Here is a 16,092-nt window from a genome sequence, read left to right as displayed (position 1 = left end):
CAAGAGGCTCAGGGACTACCTACATCATCATTGCTACAGCTCTTTTCAGCAACTGCTGCATGTGGCAGATGTTCAAAAGTAGTTTTGGTTTAAGCTGAATAGAGTGTAATTCTATTAGGAAGAAGCTTCTAATGCTATGCTGCATACATGCTCAGTTGTGTCTGACTCTTTGTGACTCAATGTACCGTAGCCTATCAGGCTCCTCCATCCATGGGATTCTCCTCGCAAGAATACTGGAGTGAGTTGCCATTTCCTCCTTCAGGGGATCTTCTCAGTCCAGGCATGGAACCCACATCTCCTGCATTGGCAGGTGGATTCTTTACCACTGAGGCACCTGGGAAGTCCTGCTAGTGCTGTATTTAATCTCATTAAATTATCCGTCACTTTTTTGCACTTTTCTGGGGAAAAGCACAGTCTACAAACAAAGGTTGAATACGAGGAATAAATGCTCTATGTAGAAAGGGGGATTACACAAGCCAAATTTGAGAAAACCCAGCATAATGCTGCCCATCTACTCTTCATCCCCTTTCTTCACTCCTGGTTTCCCAAGCCTCTGGGCATTGAGGATTGTTTTGCTCATCTCAAGGCAAATCCATCTATCCAAGCACTTGGTGCAATCTCTGCACAGACTGTCTCCTTCCTTCCAGCCCCTCTTCACCATACGGCAATTCACTTAATTCTGTTTGCTCTGCTTCAGGAATATCTCTCTGCCTTCCTAAGTGGTCTCTCTCCTTATCATCCTCATCTTCATCCACACCACTAGAATAAGTTCTACTTTCTGAAACGTAGAACTAAATACATCATTTCTTTCCTTGTAAACATTCACTAGCTCTCTAACATATATAAATAAAGCCAGACCTCAGCTTGGAATTTAGTCCCCTGCAGTCTGATCCCAATATACCTCATCTCCCAAGGTCCCTCCACCTCCCCTTTCTCTCCTACTCCCATTAATTTCCCTGCTGCTGCTGCTGCTGCTGCTAAGTCGCTTCAGTCGTGTCCGATTCTGTGCGACCCCATAGACGGCAGCCCACCAGGCTCCCCCGTCCCTGGGATTCTCCAGGCAAGAACACTGGAGTGGGTTGCCATTCCCTTCTCCAATGCATGAAAGTGAAAAGTAAAAGTGAAGTCGCTCAGTCGTGTCCGACCCTCAGCGACCCTATGGACTACAGCCTTCCAGGTTCCTCCGTCCATGGGATTCTCCAGGCAGGAGTACTGGAGTGGGGTGCCATTGCCTTCTCCTTAATTTCCCTGCTACTCCTTAAACATTCCCTATCCAGTTAGCCCTCCACATCCAAAGTTGATTGAATCTGAAAATGTGAAACCTGTGGCTATGGATGCCATCATATTCAGAGTACTACACCATCTTATATAGGGACTTGAGCATCAGGGGATTTGGTATAGGGGGACTCCTGGAACCAACCCCCTGCGGGTACTGGGGATGACTGTACTTTCCTGTTTCTGAGCTTTTACTTATTCCTGTGTGAGAAATACCTTTCTTCCCTCTCCACATTGATAAACTGATGTCTTATGCTTCCTACAAGGCATAGGAGGATGGGGAGGACCTTTATTTCTACAGGAAGCTTTCTCTGATTTTCCCAGTGAAAACTTATATCCTCCTTGTATACAAGGACTTGTATTCCCATAGTCCTTTGTATTTTATAATAGCACTTATCAGGTTCCTCTGTCCATGGCATTTTCCAGGCAAGAATACTGGAGTGCGTAGCCATTCCCTTCTCCAGGAAATCTTCCCAACCCAGGGATCGAATCCGGGTCTCCTGCACTGCAGGCAGATTCTTTGAGCCAGCAGGGAAGCCTGAAACAATAATCACAGGCTGGTGTGTGTTGTATTCAAGTTGGAGTCCTTGGAGAAGATAAAGGGCATTTCACTAGTGTTTGTGCCACAGCCCCCTTTTCCCTAATATCTACTAACTGGCACTGTGGTAGAGATAGCTACCTGCCCACCAGAATCCAGTCTCTCCTTCTTCCCTAGCCAGATAACTGTAGATGGAGCAGGGCTTCCAAGTATGGTCATATTTCAGAGTTCTCCCAAACTGAGTAAGAGAAGAGTTTATGTGTATGTATAATCCTTCCAGGTCTGGCCCTCAAACGTGGCACAGGAACTTTTCCATGATTTTTCCTACTCTGAGCTGAAACTGGCATACAACAGGGACCCAGCTTCATCAGCAGAACCTTGTAACCAAGTGGAAATGAATCACCTGCCAGCTTGGAGCGTTCACTTAAGAATTTTAAGTGAAAGGAAAATAGACCTCTAACTTCTTTAATCCACTGATTTCTTACTGAGTTACTTTGTTAGCAGTTTCATCTCATCCTAATTAATACTTTATTCAATCAATAATTTTTAACTGAAAATTAAAACAGCACTGGGAAAGTCTTTTGAACTTCATTCAAATTATCCAAAGCACCCAGAAAACTTTTTGGCCAATTACTATAATGCCCAATAGCCATAGATCTGGAGTCCACCTGTTCCATCATTCAGTGGGCCAGTCAGTTAATCAAGCAATGTCCTTCTGACCAGGTCAGGGTGATATAAATGACCTTGATTTATCCTTTATGATCTGTCCTGCTCTTATCTGGAGAAACAAGAAATACAGGGCAGTATATGAGCAGGTGTCAATAACTCCTTCCAGAAAATGAAGGACCAAGTAAATATGTTCTTTCATTTGCTGACAGTTTTTTCACCCATTTAGATGTGTGAGGTCATAGTAAGCCAATTTGAGGGGAGATTTTTTATTTTACTTCAGTGAGGTACATATTGTATAAACATTACCATCTTAATAATTTTTAAGTGTATGGTTCAGTGGTATGAAATACATTCACATCATTGTGCAACCATCATGACCACCCGTGTCCATAACTCCTTTCACTCTATAAAATGGAAACTCAACACCCATCAAACAATAACTCCTATTCTCCCCTTCCACAAGTCCCTGGCGATCATCTTTACACATTCTGTCTCTATGATTTTGACTTTCCTAAGTACCTCATACAGTGTTTGTCTTTTTGTGATTGGCTTATTTCATTTAGTATAATGTCTTCCAGGTTCATCCATGCTGTGGCATATTGTGGAACTTTCTTCAATTTTAAGGCAAAATAATATTCTGTTGTGTGTATAGGCCATATTTGTATTTCCATTGATGGACTCTGAAATTGTTTCCACACTGTAGCTATTGTGTATAATGCTACTCTGAATATGGGTCCTCAAATAACTCTTTGAGACTCTGCTCTCAGTTCTTTGGGGTATATGCCAGGAGTGAAATTGATGGATCGTATGGTTATTGTATTTTTAATTTCTTGAGGAACCACCATGCTTTTTTCCACAAGGGTTTCCACCTAACACTACACAAGAGGTCCTATTTCTCCACATCCAGACCAGCACCTGCTGTTTTCTGTTTTTCTGATAGTAGCCATCCTCATGAATGTGAAGTGATATCTCACTGTAGTTTGGGTTTTCATTTCTCTAATAGTGATGCTTAGCATATTTTCATGTGCTTTTTGGCCATTCGTATATCCTCTTTAGAGAATATTCTGTGTATCTCTGTTAGATTTAGTTGGTTTAGTGTGCTGAGTCCTCCATTTCCTTATCTTCTCTCTGGCTGTTCTATACAAGTGGATTAAACTGTCAAGTCAAAGTCAGAAATTGACAGAATAGATTAAACACATTATGAAACGATATGCTATGGGCAAGAGACTCAGTTGAGAGACAAAGACACAAACAAGTTGAAGATGAAAGGGTGGCAAAAGATGCCAGAGACAAGGAAGACATCACATAGTAATAAAAGTTTCAGTACAGCAAGAACATATAACAGTTATAAACATTTACATGCCTAATAACAGATCATCAAAATATATGAAGCAAACCTAACAAAGCTGAAGGGAGAGATACACTGTTCTACAATGATAGGTGGAGTCTCCAAGACCCCACTTATGATAATGGATAGAACAGCCAGTTAATAAAATAAATAAGTCATGGGGATGAAAAGCACAAAATAGGGAATATAAACAATAAATATTGTAATAATTTTAAAAGATGACAGATAGAAAATAGACAACATGGTAATTGCCTCCTAATTTATATAAATATTGAATAACTTTGAAACTAATGTAACATTATATGTCAATTATACATAAATTTTCTAAAAAATCACTGCCCAGAGAGTATGACAAAGTATTAGAGATAACAACTAGATTGGATGACTTCTCATGTTCCTCTAACCCTGAGATTCTGTGCTTCTTCTATGTGGTTTTATCTGAGCACCTTAGTGTTTATGAAGTATGAGTTCATAAAATGTGAATGTACCACTATGAAAACATTTTTGACCTGTAACAACTACATTAGTTTTTCCTTCCTTTTTTCAAATATGTTTTTGGAAGAGAAAAGAAATCACAGATGTGAGGTTATCAACAAGCCCTGTTAAGCCCCATTGCCTTTGTTCCACCTGATGTTACAAAGCTGGAAAAAGCTTTTAAAAACAAAAACAGGAAAAAGCTAGAAACTAAGGGAGTTCCCCAGGAAACAAACCATAGATACTGGTTTTGTCTTATCACAGGGGTGCTATTACAATATTCCCTAAGCCAGAGGTCTCACACAGATTAATTAACCCCGGGGAAAATAAAAGAAGTAACAGACACAAGAGACCAACTTCAGCAGTTACCTTCAGCAGGAGCAACAACTCTTCCCCAAGTTTATATGGAGACTGGAAGAGGATGTCTACATATTACCAGGCAAATAATAAATCAAGTTCGATAGTTTGGTCCTTCATTTTGATCCAGCCAGAACTAACTAATTGGGTCTTCCACCATAAGTTCTTCACAATAACTTCTGCTGAACCTTGGATCCAAAGCTATTGAAATCTCTCTCGGAACAGATTTATATCTCTTCTTCTGGGTTGAAAAAGAATTTTCTGTAGATGCTGACACCTCCAGGTAAAGGTGATTCTCTCTCCGCCAAATAGCACCTGCCCTAGTCCTATCCAATTTCCCAGAGTTAAATGTCACCTACAAGACTTGATCACTGAAGTGCTAAAAAAAAGAAGAAGCTATTTCCAAATATAAATGACTGCGAAGTAAGTTTCAGATATAGATAAATCCTTGGTCCAAACACTGTGTAAGGGGTTTCTCCATCTATGTCACTTTACTTCTTATTGTCTTTCCTTGCTTCATTAGTCAGTATTCTTCTCTTTCATCTCTCTTTTCTCTTTTAGAAATTTTCTTTACTGCCTGTTATGTCTTAACTGTGGGATTCCCAGGTGGCTCAGTGGTACAGAATCCGCCTGCCAATGCAGAAGACACAGATTTGATTCCTGAGTCAGGAAGCTCCCCTGGAGAAGGGAATGGCAACCTATTCCAGTATTCTTGCCTGGAAAATCCCATGGACAGAGGAACCTGGCAGGCTTCAACCTCAACCCATGGTGTCCAAAGAGTCAAACATGACTTAGTGACTAAACATGTGTGCACACACACACACACACACATAAGTCTAACTATACAGTTACCACATAAGCCTTTTTATATCAGGATAAGTCTCCCCAAGCCTCTATTAGCTATGTCTTTCTCCAAAGCTACCCTTCAGAAGCTCATTCACTGCCTACACTCAGTGCCAACCAGAGAAGGTAAGAGCATCTTGGAGTTCTCTGGTGGTTCCATCTTTGCCCCTTGCTCTTTAGTCCTTGTCAAGTCCCTTCTCCCACCTGTAAGATAGATACTTTACCTAAAATTTGAAGACTGAAAGATGGATGTTAAATAAAACTATAATCTGATTTCTGTGATAGTGACTATTTTAAACAGACATTTTAAATTCATTGCTCATACAAGTGTTATATTTTAGTTTCATTTCTCAGACAATAACTCAAATTTTCTCATCTCATTGAATATATGTATATATTCATTCCAATGTTATTCCTCTTTATATTATTTTCAGTTTTATATGTCTTATTGTAAAATTCAGAAAATGACAATAGATTATATGTTTTCCAAGTATTTGGAATGATTTTTATAGACTAAAAAATTTCCTTGAGTTGATTTTCAAAAAATGATGGATTTTTGAATGGTCATTTCTTTGTGGCCATTTGAGACATGGTGACTGGACTTAAATATGTGATTTGGGACCAGAATTAAGAAAAATTCATTTATTGAAATGGGGTCAAGCTTGTGCCTTTGCCTAATTTAAAAAGAAGTCTACCCTCTGGGCAAATCAGCCACTAACAATTTTTTAAATGATCGATATTATAGATTTATAATCAGTTTGTGGTCCCTAATGATTCCTATACTTTTTTCAAACATGTTTGTACTAGATGACCCTCTGCATTTTAACCAGGCCACAATTCAAAAATACATTGCATCAATATCTTCACGGCTTAGATCTCTATGAAATGAAAATATTGCCAACCCCCACAGGGAATGGTCTACTTTTTAAAGAATTGCTCAGTGTAATAGAATGCCAGACAATGAAAGAAGATGGACAAGAAGATGGATTCACAGATTCGGGTTAACAAAATTTGACTTGTTTAGTTTTAGAACTTGCACTTAATTCTACTACATCTAGTTTTAGAAACAGAGCAGTAACACCAGGTTAGAATCTTTGATAGAATGAACCTTCAAACTCTTAAAACTGTTATTTAGATCACAGACAAGTCTCTGGCTTCAGGACACTGAGGGTTGATGTTACAAATGAATTTTTAAACTCTTGATGATTTAGCAATCTTAAATAACATGATTTACTAAAATATTTTGGCTTATTTGTGGGAAGGAATGTAAAGTAAAATGTAGAAATGAGTACTAGACTGAAAAGTATAAAATTTGCTTGGAGTACTTAGCACTATCCAACTATGGGGATCCTTTGTCATTTAACGCCTCAAAGCATCATGAGGACACCACAGAGATATCAAATACCATCACTATTCTGAGTTCATACCACCCTAATCCTCTGAGGTTTCATCAGTGCCATGTTTTTTCTGTTTGCACTGTATTCATCTCTCTGTCTCTTTCTCTATCTCTGTCTCTCTGGCTCTCTCCCCTTTCTCTCTCTCTCCCCTTTCCCTCTCTTTCTCAATCTCTCTTTCTCCTACCCTTCCCCACCTTTTTCTCTCTCCCATCCTTCATCTCTCTCTTTCTCTCCAATTATATTATTGAAAGACTTTAAGGCATCTTGGACCCCCATCTGGGATATTAATGAATCAGAATAAGTAGAGGGGTATTCACCCAATGGACACCAAGTTCATGCTTGGAGACCTATGATAGCTGGCAGTGGCACAAGGAAGAAGGTAATGACATACCAGAGGCAAAAGGAAGCTTTCCTATTAATCTTTGTGACTAAATGCAAAAGAAAAAGTGTTAAAGAATCAAAGAGCAAAGCTTAGTTGCAACTGGAATGAAATCACATTTATTACAAACAAGGCTACATCCCTTCCCCTCATCCCTCCCATTGAAATGGCCCTAAAATCTAAGAGTAAGATTAGGAAATATGATTCTTTCTAGTTCAGTTAAACAAGAATCATCACAGTATGTGTGGACTGGAATTCCCTATTACAGGAAATCCCCGAAGAAATAACAGTTCCTAGAGAATAATTCAGAGAACAGATAATGGTCCCTAATGCAAACAGGAAAATGATATAGAAAACAAATGAAAAAATGACTAGGGAACTCTAAGTTAGGAAAATGTGTTGAAAAGAAGGGAGCCATTGGAAATAATAAAGGCAATCTAAAAGAGATACAGACTCAGGAAGAGAATAATTAGAGTAAAACTTTCTTGATATATCTTCACTACTGCCCAGAAAAAAAAAAAAAAAAACTGTTGTGTCTGAAGAAAAGATTAAAGCATTCCCTTAAGTAAAGGGACTATGTAATTTACTAAGTGTAATTCAGGGACACCTATTGCAGGATAAGTGTGCTCCATCAAATTCTTCTTGCTCTGATTCAAAACTTAGAAATATACTGTACATTTGATTCCTAACTTGGTTTCCAGAGGCCTTGGTATTAGTAAGTAGTTACTCTGATTGGTAAGTAAACCATTTCAGTCATGGGAGTGAGATCTCCTGTTATAAACTAACAAACTTATTATTTTATTTACAAGTCATTCTCTCAAGCATTTGAATAGCATCAACTGATTTCCCAATGCCTGATTCCTCTCAGAAGACCTGACCAAATCAGGTTTCTAAATCTGGAGAGTTTAACATCAAAATGTTGATGTCATATGCCAGGAAACTATAATATCCCATGACAACCAGACCAGAGCAGCTGCCCAAGCTTATTCAAACCAAGACTACCGTTGGGCACAGTCGTGAATTTTTCAAGGATGTCACTAGTAACTTAAACTTTCTGCACTTTCTGAAGTTGGGAATTAGGAAGAGGGGGCATACTTGTAACCTTTGCATCTAGAAGAGTTCTGTGGTTGACTTTTTGAAGTTCAACCTCACTGCTTTCCTGCAACTAAAATATTTAAAAAGTCACAACTGCTATTTCAGTCACTTGGAAAAAATGGGGTAGAAGGATTTCCTGCTTCTTTTCTTAAATTCTATAAAGGAAGGTTAAATAATGAAGGTTAACCTTTGACAGAGCATAGATATGACAGGTTTAGGTCAAACATTCATTGAAAAGATTTTTGAGTATAACTACCCATTATTTGTCATTGTCAGAATTGGATCTTGAGTTTCACTCCCTATCTTAGTAGCTTCAGTAGGGAAATGAAAACACAGAGGAGCAATCAAACATGCTCAAAACCAAGAGGCAAACTGATGACCCAGATGCATTATAATACTCTATTCACTTTCAGGGTTTTCTTTCAGCAGCAGGACTCTCTGTCCATGATGTCTTATTCAAGGGTTGCCACTTCTGAGCTCTTTGTATTCACAGGAACTGGAGCACAGGTGTGAAGGTCAGGGGACTGTTAATCAGAGAGCTCCTGACAATCCCTGTTAATCAAACTCCCTTTCTATTGCTCCAGATAAAAATCAACCAACTCATTTCCATTTCTTTCTTTCTTTTTTTTTTTTTGGTTACCCCATGAGGCACGCAGGATCCTAATTCCTCGACCAGGGATTGAACCCATGCCCCCTGCATTGGGAATGCAATATTAACCACTGGACTGTCAGAAAAGTCCCTCACTTCAATTTGTTTGACACCTAACCTCAACCCATGAGTTTAGATTACAAGAGAATCATACAACTATGGAGAGGTTTTCCTTTAATTTAAAAAAATTTTTTAATTAGAGGGCATCACCGACTCAATGGACATGGGTTTGGGTGGACTCTGGGAGTTGATGATGGACAGGGAGGCCTGGTGTGCTGTGGTTCATAGGGTCTCAAAGAGTCGGACAAGACTGAGTAACCGAACTGAACTGAACCGAGAGGATAATTGCTTTACAATGTTGTGTTGGTTTCTGCCATACAACAGCAGGAATCAGTCTTAAATATACATATGTCCCTTCCCTCTTGAAACTCCTTCCCACCCCCTACCCCATCCCACCCCTCTAGGTTGAGGTCCCTGTGTTATACAGCAACTTCCCACTGGCTGTCTATTTCACATATGGTAATGTGTAAGTTTCAGTGCTCCTCTCTCAATTCGTCCCACCCTTTCCTTCCCCTGCTGTGTCCACAAATCTGTCCTCAAATTCTGTGTTTCTATTCCTGCCCTGCAAACTAAAACTTATTAATCCAACCCTTTTCTTCAAGTGGGGAAATGCCAATCAAGGGGTTGGACTGAAAACTTGAAATAACTCTTCCACAATGAGGATCATTTTCTCTGTTCTAGCCATTGTGCTCTCAGCCTGCTCCTCTCATTCTTGCTTGTCATCCTCACTTCTTCTTTAATCTGATGTCTCACTACAGCCATGCCTCTTGTTTCCTGCTCTCTTCTCTTCCTTTACCACATGCCAAAGCAAAATTATAATATACAAGGAGACTGAAATACATAGGGCCAAGAACCAACCACACCTTTTCTCATATGCTTACAGCCTCATAAGCGTTCTTTTCCTTTAATTGAAAACAACTTAGAGAGTAGACTTGTGTAATACCCAGCACTGTCACACTCAACTAGCCATTTAATCAATCTATTCTATTGTCTCTCCTACAAAGGGAAGAGACATTTCCTGTTTGCATACTCCCCAGTCTATGTAAGTTTATGTCCTGGAAGAGATAAGAATGAACCCGCGGCTTCTGGAAGTTTCTCAACTGGCAGACCATCTAACAAAACAAATATCCTTTCCCACATGTGTTGTTTTCAGTTAACCCTTAATCTTTGACCTAAGTGTTCCAGATGCAAGCACCTACAAGCAAACTCTTTCTGTAAAGATCCAGAGAGTAAATACTTTAGGCTTTGCAGTCCAAACACATCTACTCAACTCTGTCATCATAGCACCAAAGCAGCTACAGACAATACGTAAGTAAATGAGCATGGCTGTGCTCCAAAGACACTATTTACAAAACAGGCCAACCAGTGCCGTAGAACTTCTCCCTATTTGTCATCTCTCCACATGAGAGAAACTTCTCTGCCACTGTGCTGCATTTCTATCATTTCTTTCTCTTATTCCTCCTCACTTCTCTCTTAGTTCCATGATAACTCCTGTTTTGTCCATTCTCTAGGTAACATCTCTGCAGAGGATGGAAAGGATCAATAGCACATTGTTGACTGAGTTCATTCTGACAGGAATTCCCTACCCACCTCAGCTAAGGACGTTTCTCTTTGGGTTCTTCCTGCTGATCTACATCCTGACTCAGCTGGGAAACCTTCTCATTCTAATCACTGTCTGTGTAGACCCACAGCTCCATGCCCGTCCCATGTACATCTTCCTTGGTATTCTCTCCATCATTGACATGGGCATCTCCTCTATCATTGTCCCTCGCCTCATGATGAACTTCACTTTAGGCTTCAAACCTATCCCATATGGTGGCTGTGTCGCTCAACTCTATTTCTATCACTTTCTGGGCTCCACCCAGTGCTTCCTCTACACCTTGATGGCCTACGATCGGTATCTGGCAATATGCCGGCCCCTGCACTACCCCATGCTCATGAATGCTAAGCTGAGTACCTTGCTTGTGGCTGGAGCTTGGGCAGCAGGATCCATGCATGGGGCTCTCCAGGCCATCCTAACCTTCCATCTGCCCTACTGTGGGCCCAACCAGGTAGATTACTTCTTCTGTGACATCCCTGCAGTTCTGAGACTGGCCTGTGCTGATACATCAGTCAATGAGCTTGTGACCTTTGTGGACATTGGGGTGGTAGTTGCCAGTTGCTTCTCGCTGATCCTCCTCTCCTACATACAGATTATTCAGGCCATCCTGAGAATCCGCACAGCTGATGGGCGGCGCCGCGCCTTTTCAACCTGTGGAGCCCATGTAACCATGGTAACTGTGTACTATGTGCCGTGTGCCTTCATCTACCTGAGGCCTGAAACCAACAGCCCCCTGGATGGGGCAGCTGCCCTCTTCCCCACAGCCATCACTCCTTTCCTCAACCCCCTCATCTACACTCTGCGGAACCAAGAGGTGAAGCTGGCCCTGAAGAGAATGATAGGTGACCCAGGGACTAAGAGTGAGGTTTGAAAGGATCGGTCCCCCACTGGAGGACCCTTCACATTTACAATTTATTCTAATGTTTAGATTTCAGTGAGTTTTTTTTTTCCTTTTTCTCTTGTATGTAGCCATATAACACCAGTACAACAGGATTAAATACAGTTAAAAGTAAAATACTTTGTAGCAGTTCCTCAGTGTCTTTCTTTCAGATAAACAACCTTCAGCTGCTCCAAGAGTGGGGAGTGAGGCTAAGGCTATTAGAAGGTAGCCTGGCACATTCAGACATCCAGAGGATTGGCATACCGAAAGCATCCAATGGGCCTTTTGACTCATAAGCACACTGCTTACCCCCTCACAAGATGAATCATAGTTCTTTTGTTACGAGAATGTTCTTCAGTTCTGTTCCACCTGTATATATATCTTAGGAGCTAGTGCTAGGGAAAAAACTATAGGGATTTCGTGGTGGTCTGGTAGTTAAACAGGGGCTGTGGGTTCGATCCCTGGTCAGGGAACTAAGATCCCACACATGGACGCCAAAAAATAAAAAGAAGCTATAGATTTCGAGCCTTGTGCATCTTTACAGGCCTGACTTTGAGGACATCCTGACGCCCCTATGGGATGTGAAGAGGAACTAAACTATTTAGCCCTCCTTGCCTGCTGAAGAAATAAACCTTCTCTTAAACTGGTACTTTCATAATCCAAATCAAAGTAAAAATCCAAAAAAGAGAATACAATTAAGTCTGTCTAAATGACTCAATAATTCAGTTCAGTTCAGTCGCTCAGTCGTGTCCAACTCTTTGCGACCCCATGAATCGCAGCACGCCAGGCCTCCCTGCCTATCACCAACTCCCAGAGTTCACCCAAAGTCATGTGCATCGAGTTGGTGATGCCATCCAGCCATCTCATCCTCTGTCATCCCCTTCTCCTCCTGCTCCTAATCCCTCCCAGCATCAGAGTCTTTTCCAATGAGTTAACTATTCGCATGAGGTGGAGAAAGTATTGGAGTTTCAGCTTCAGCATCGTTCCTTCCAAAGAAATCCCAGGGCTGATCTCCTTCAGAATGGACTGGTTGGATCTCCTTGCAGTCCAAGGGATTCTCAAGAGTCTTCTCCAACACCACAGTTCAAAAGCATCAATTCGGCGCTCAGCTTTCTTCACAGTCCAACTCTCACATCCATGCATGACCACAAGAAAAACCATAGCCTTGACTAGATGGACTTTGTTGGCAAAGTAATGTCTCTGCTTTTGAATATGCTATCTAGGTTGGTCATAACTTTTCTTCCAAGAAGTAAGCGTCTTTTAATTTCATGGCTGCAGTCACCATCTGCAGTGATTTGGGAGCCCAGAAAAATAGTCTGACACTGTTTCCACTGTTTCCCCATCTATTTCCCATGAAGTCATGGGACCAGATGCCATGATCTTCGTTTTCTGAATGTTGAGCTTTAAGTCAACTTTTTCACTCTCCTCTTTCACTTTCATCAAGAGGTTTTTTAGTTCCTCTTCACTTTCTGCCATAAGGGTGGTGTCATCTGCATATCTGAGGTTATTGATATTTCTCCTGGCAATCTTGATTCCAGTTGTGCTTCTTCCAGCCCAACGTTTCTCATGATGTACTCTGCATAGAAGTTAAATAAACAGGGTGACAATATACAGCCTTGATGTACTCCTTTTCCTATTTGGAACCAGTCTGTTGTTCCATGTCCAGTTCTAACTGTTGCTTCCTGACCTGCATATAGGTTTCTCAAGAGGCAGGTCAAGTGGTCTCATATTGCCATCTCTTTCAGAATTTTCCACAGTTTATTGTGATCCACACAGTCAAAGGCTTTGGCATAGTCAATAAAGCAGAAATAGATGTTTTTCTGGAACTCTCTTGCTTTTTCAATGATCCAGCGGATGTTGGCAATTTCATCTCTGGTTCCTCTGCCTTTTCTAATACCAGCTTGAACATCAGGAAGTTCACGGTTCACGTATTGCTGAAGCCTGGCTTGGAGAATTTTGAGCATTACTTTACTAGCGTGTGAGATGAGTGCAATTGTGCGGTAGTTTGAGCATTCTTTGGCATTGCCTTTCTTTGGGATTGGAATGAAAACTGACCTTTTCCAGTCCTGTGGCCACTGCTGAGTTTTCTAAATTTGCTTATTACCCCACACCAAAAAATAAAGCTCAATATGAAATTTCCTTTTAAAAGAAAATAGGACAATTAATTAGGGCAGCAGGATAATTTATCCAAATCAGTATTCCATATCAAAATTAGATTCATGCGGTTGACAAGAGTTCATGGAGTTGGCTAGAGCCTAAGCAATGTGGGCAAACTGTGCGCAGTATCTCTGGTTTCGATCACTTAGCATCTCCTTAACTTATTATGCTTCTGCCTTATTGTGCAGCTTTTTATCCATGTGATGAAATCATGCTATCTATCAATATAAAGCAAACTCTCTTGGTCATAGCACAGAGTCAACAGTTTGGCTATGTTAATGTTTATCTCCGGAGGACTCACAAATTCATCTACATCATATAGGAGACAGAACACTAACTGTTATCTATTAGATGAAGCTGATCCACACAATTTCCTAATATTCTGTTCAGAAAACAAATACCTTTGAGGTCAATTCCCTCAAATTAGAATATTATTTGTGAAATATCTTAATCCTTCAAAATAATTAACAAATAAAGTGGTTGAATTGTGCATCACAAAAATAAGCTTAAATCTATAGCTCAGGAACTAAAGAAATTTCCCAAGGCTATTATACCTCTTGTTCCTGTTTTCCCAGGTGCTTACCACAATTGCTATCATAGCTGTTGTCTTAACAATTAACAAAATAACATTAAAGTGATCTGTAAATGTATAACAAAAATACTGATCAACATGAACTAATACTGAAGCAAACATTTGTTTAAAAAGTAGATTGGACACTGTTATGAATTTGTTAAAATAACACTTATTAAGTGGACCACAAGGTGCCAGATAAAAAACCATGGTTCAACAACAGAACACACAGGGCTTGAAATAAAGAAGTTTATTATTACTCACAGGTCCTGGAGACAGTACCCAGCAAGACTCAAGGGGCCATATGGGGAGGGCAAGGCAGAATGCAGATAGGGAACGATACGACCTAGGGCATATGCCTTTATTCAGGTTGGTGTGTAGAGTGTTTGAGGTTCCAGGCTAAGGCCAGGTTAATAAATTCAAACAAACAGGGCAGAGTTTTGGGAAGGCACATATGGTTCTCTTTCATTTAAAGGGCATGTAAGCAGAAAGTGCTAGAGGCAAGACCGATCATTAGGGTGTTGGGGGAGTCATACCAGGAACTTCAATTTGCTTGTGACTCTGAGGGCTCCTATGTAGAGTATGTAGTCATGGGAGGGGCCAAGAGTCAGTTTAAGGTTACTGTAGGCTACTAGGCCATTGTACATTGGACTGTACAATGGGGCAGTCACTTTGTAAAACAGTTTGGCAGTTACTAAAAACATTAAAACTAGAATTACCATACGAGCCAGTGGTCCCATTTCTGGGTATATACCTAGACGAGTTGAAAGTAGGACCTCAAAGATATTTGCACACCCATGTTCATAACCATATTATTCACAATCACCAAAACCTGAAAACAACCCTTGTGTCCCTGAACAGATTTTGTTTGGATAAGCAAAATGTGATACATACACACAGTGGAATATATTCAGCCTTTAAAAAGAAAGGAAATTATGAAACCTGTTACAACATGGATGAATCTTTAAGGCATTATGCTAAGTAAAATAAGCCTGTGACAAGACTCTTATATGAGTCTATATAAATTCCTCTTATATGAGATCCCTAAAGTAGTCAAATTCATGTAGACAGAAGTAGAATGGTGGTTGCCAGGGCCTGAAAGTAGAGGGAATGGAGAGCTAACAGAATTTCAGTTTTGCAAGATGCAAGGAATTCTAGAGACTGGTTGTACAAGGTAAATATACTTAACACTACTGAACTAAACACTTAAAAATGGAAGCTGGTAAATTTTATATGTGTTTTACAATTAAAAATAAAATGTAAAATCTCTTAAGGAAAGGGCAGGAGGAGAGGGGAGGAGGAATACGGATGAGAAAGGCCATGTGTCCATTGAAGCTAGCTGAAGATAGGAATTCATTCTATTTACTCATGTGTGTTTCAGTTCAGTCACTCAGTCATGTCCGACTCTGCGACTCCATGGACTGCAGCACACCAGGCTTCCCTGTCCATCACCAACTCCTGGAGCCTGCTCAAACTCAAGTCCATCAAGTCAGTGATGCCATCCAACAATCTCTTCCTCTGTCATCCCCTTCTCCTCCTGCCTTCAATCTTTCCCAGCATCAGGGTCTTCTCCAATGAGTCAGTTCTTTGCATCAGGTGGCCAAAGTATTGGAGTGTCAGCTTCAGCATCAGTCCTTCCAGTGAATATTCAGGACTGATTTCCTTCAGGATTGACTGTTTGATCTCCTTGCATTCCAAGGGACTCTCAAAAGACTTCTCCAACACCACTGTTCAAAAACATCAGTTCTTCAGCGCTCAGCTTTATTTACAGTCCAACTCTCACATCCATACATGACTACT

At 40.5% G+C, this 16,092-nt stretch overlaps 1 protein-coding gene across 1 annotated transcript; it reads left to right on the top strand.

The window, feature by feature from the left end:
- Positions 1-10,613: 10,613 nt before the first annotated feature.
- OR10G3 (olfactory receptor family 10 subfamily G member 3) lies at positions 10,614-11,700 on the top strand. Its single transcript, XM_086322303.1, has one exon. The coding sequence runs from the start codon at positions 10,614-10,616 to the stop codon at positions 11,553-11,555; it is 942 nt and encodes a 313-aa protein (XP_086178429.1). The 3' UTR covers positions 11,556-11,700.
- The last annotated feature ends 4,392 nt before the right edge of the window (positions 11,701-16,092 follow it).

Source organism: Bos grunniens, chromosome 10 (assembly GCF_055505025.1).
Source record: "Bos grunniens cultivar Pamir isolate PY7600 chromosome 10, Bosgru_T2T1.0, whole genome shotgun sequence".
In the NCBI taxonomy this organism is placed as follows: Eukaryota; Metazoa; Chordata; class Mammalia; order Artiodactyla; family Bovidae; genus Bos; species Bos grunniens.
Note: the sequence above shows the minus strand (reverse complement) of the source record. Positions and strands in the feature narration are given on the sequence as shown.

Bases quoted from the DNA above. Each gene is read 5' to 3' on its own strand.
- OR10G3 (XM_086322303.1), top strand. From the start codon at position 10,614: ATGGAAAGGATCAATAGCACATTGTTGACTGAGTTCATTCTGACAGGA.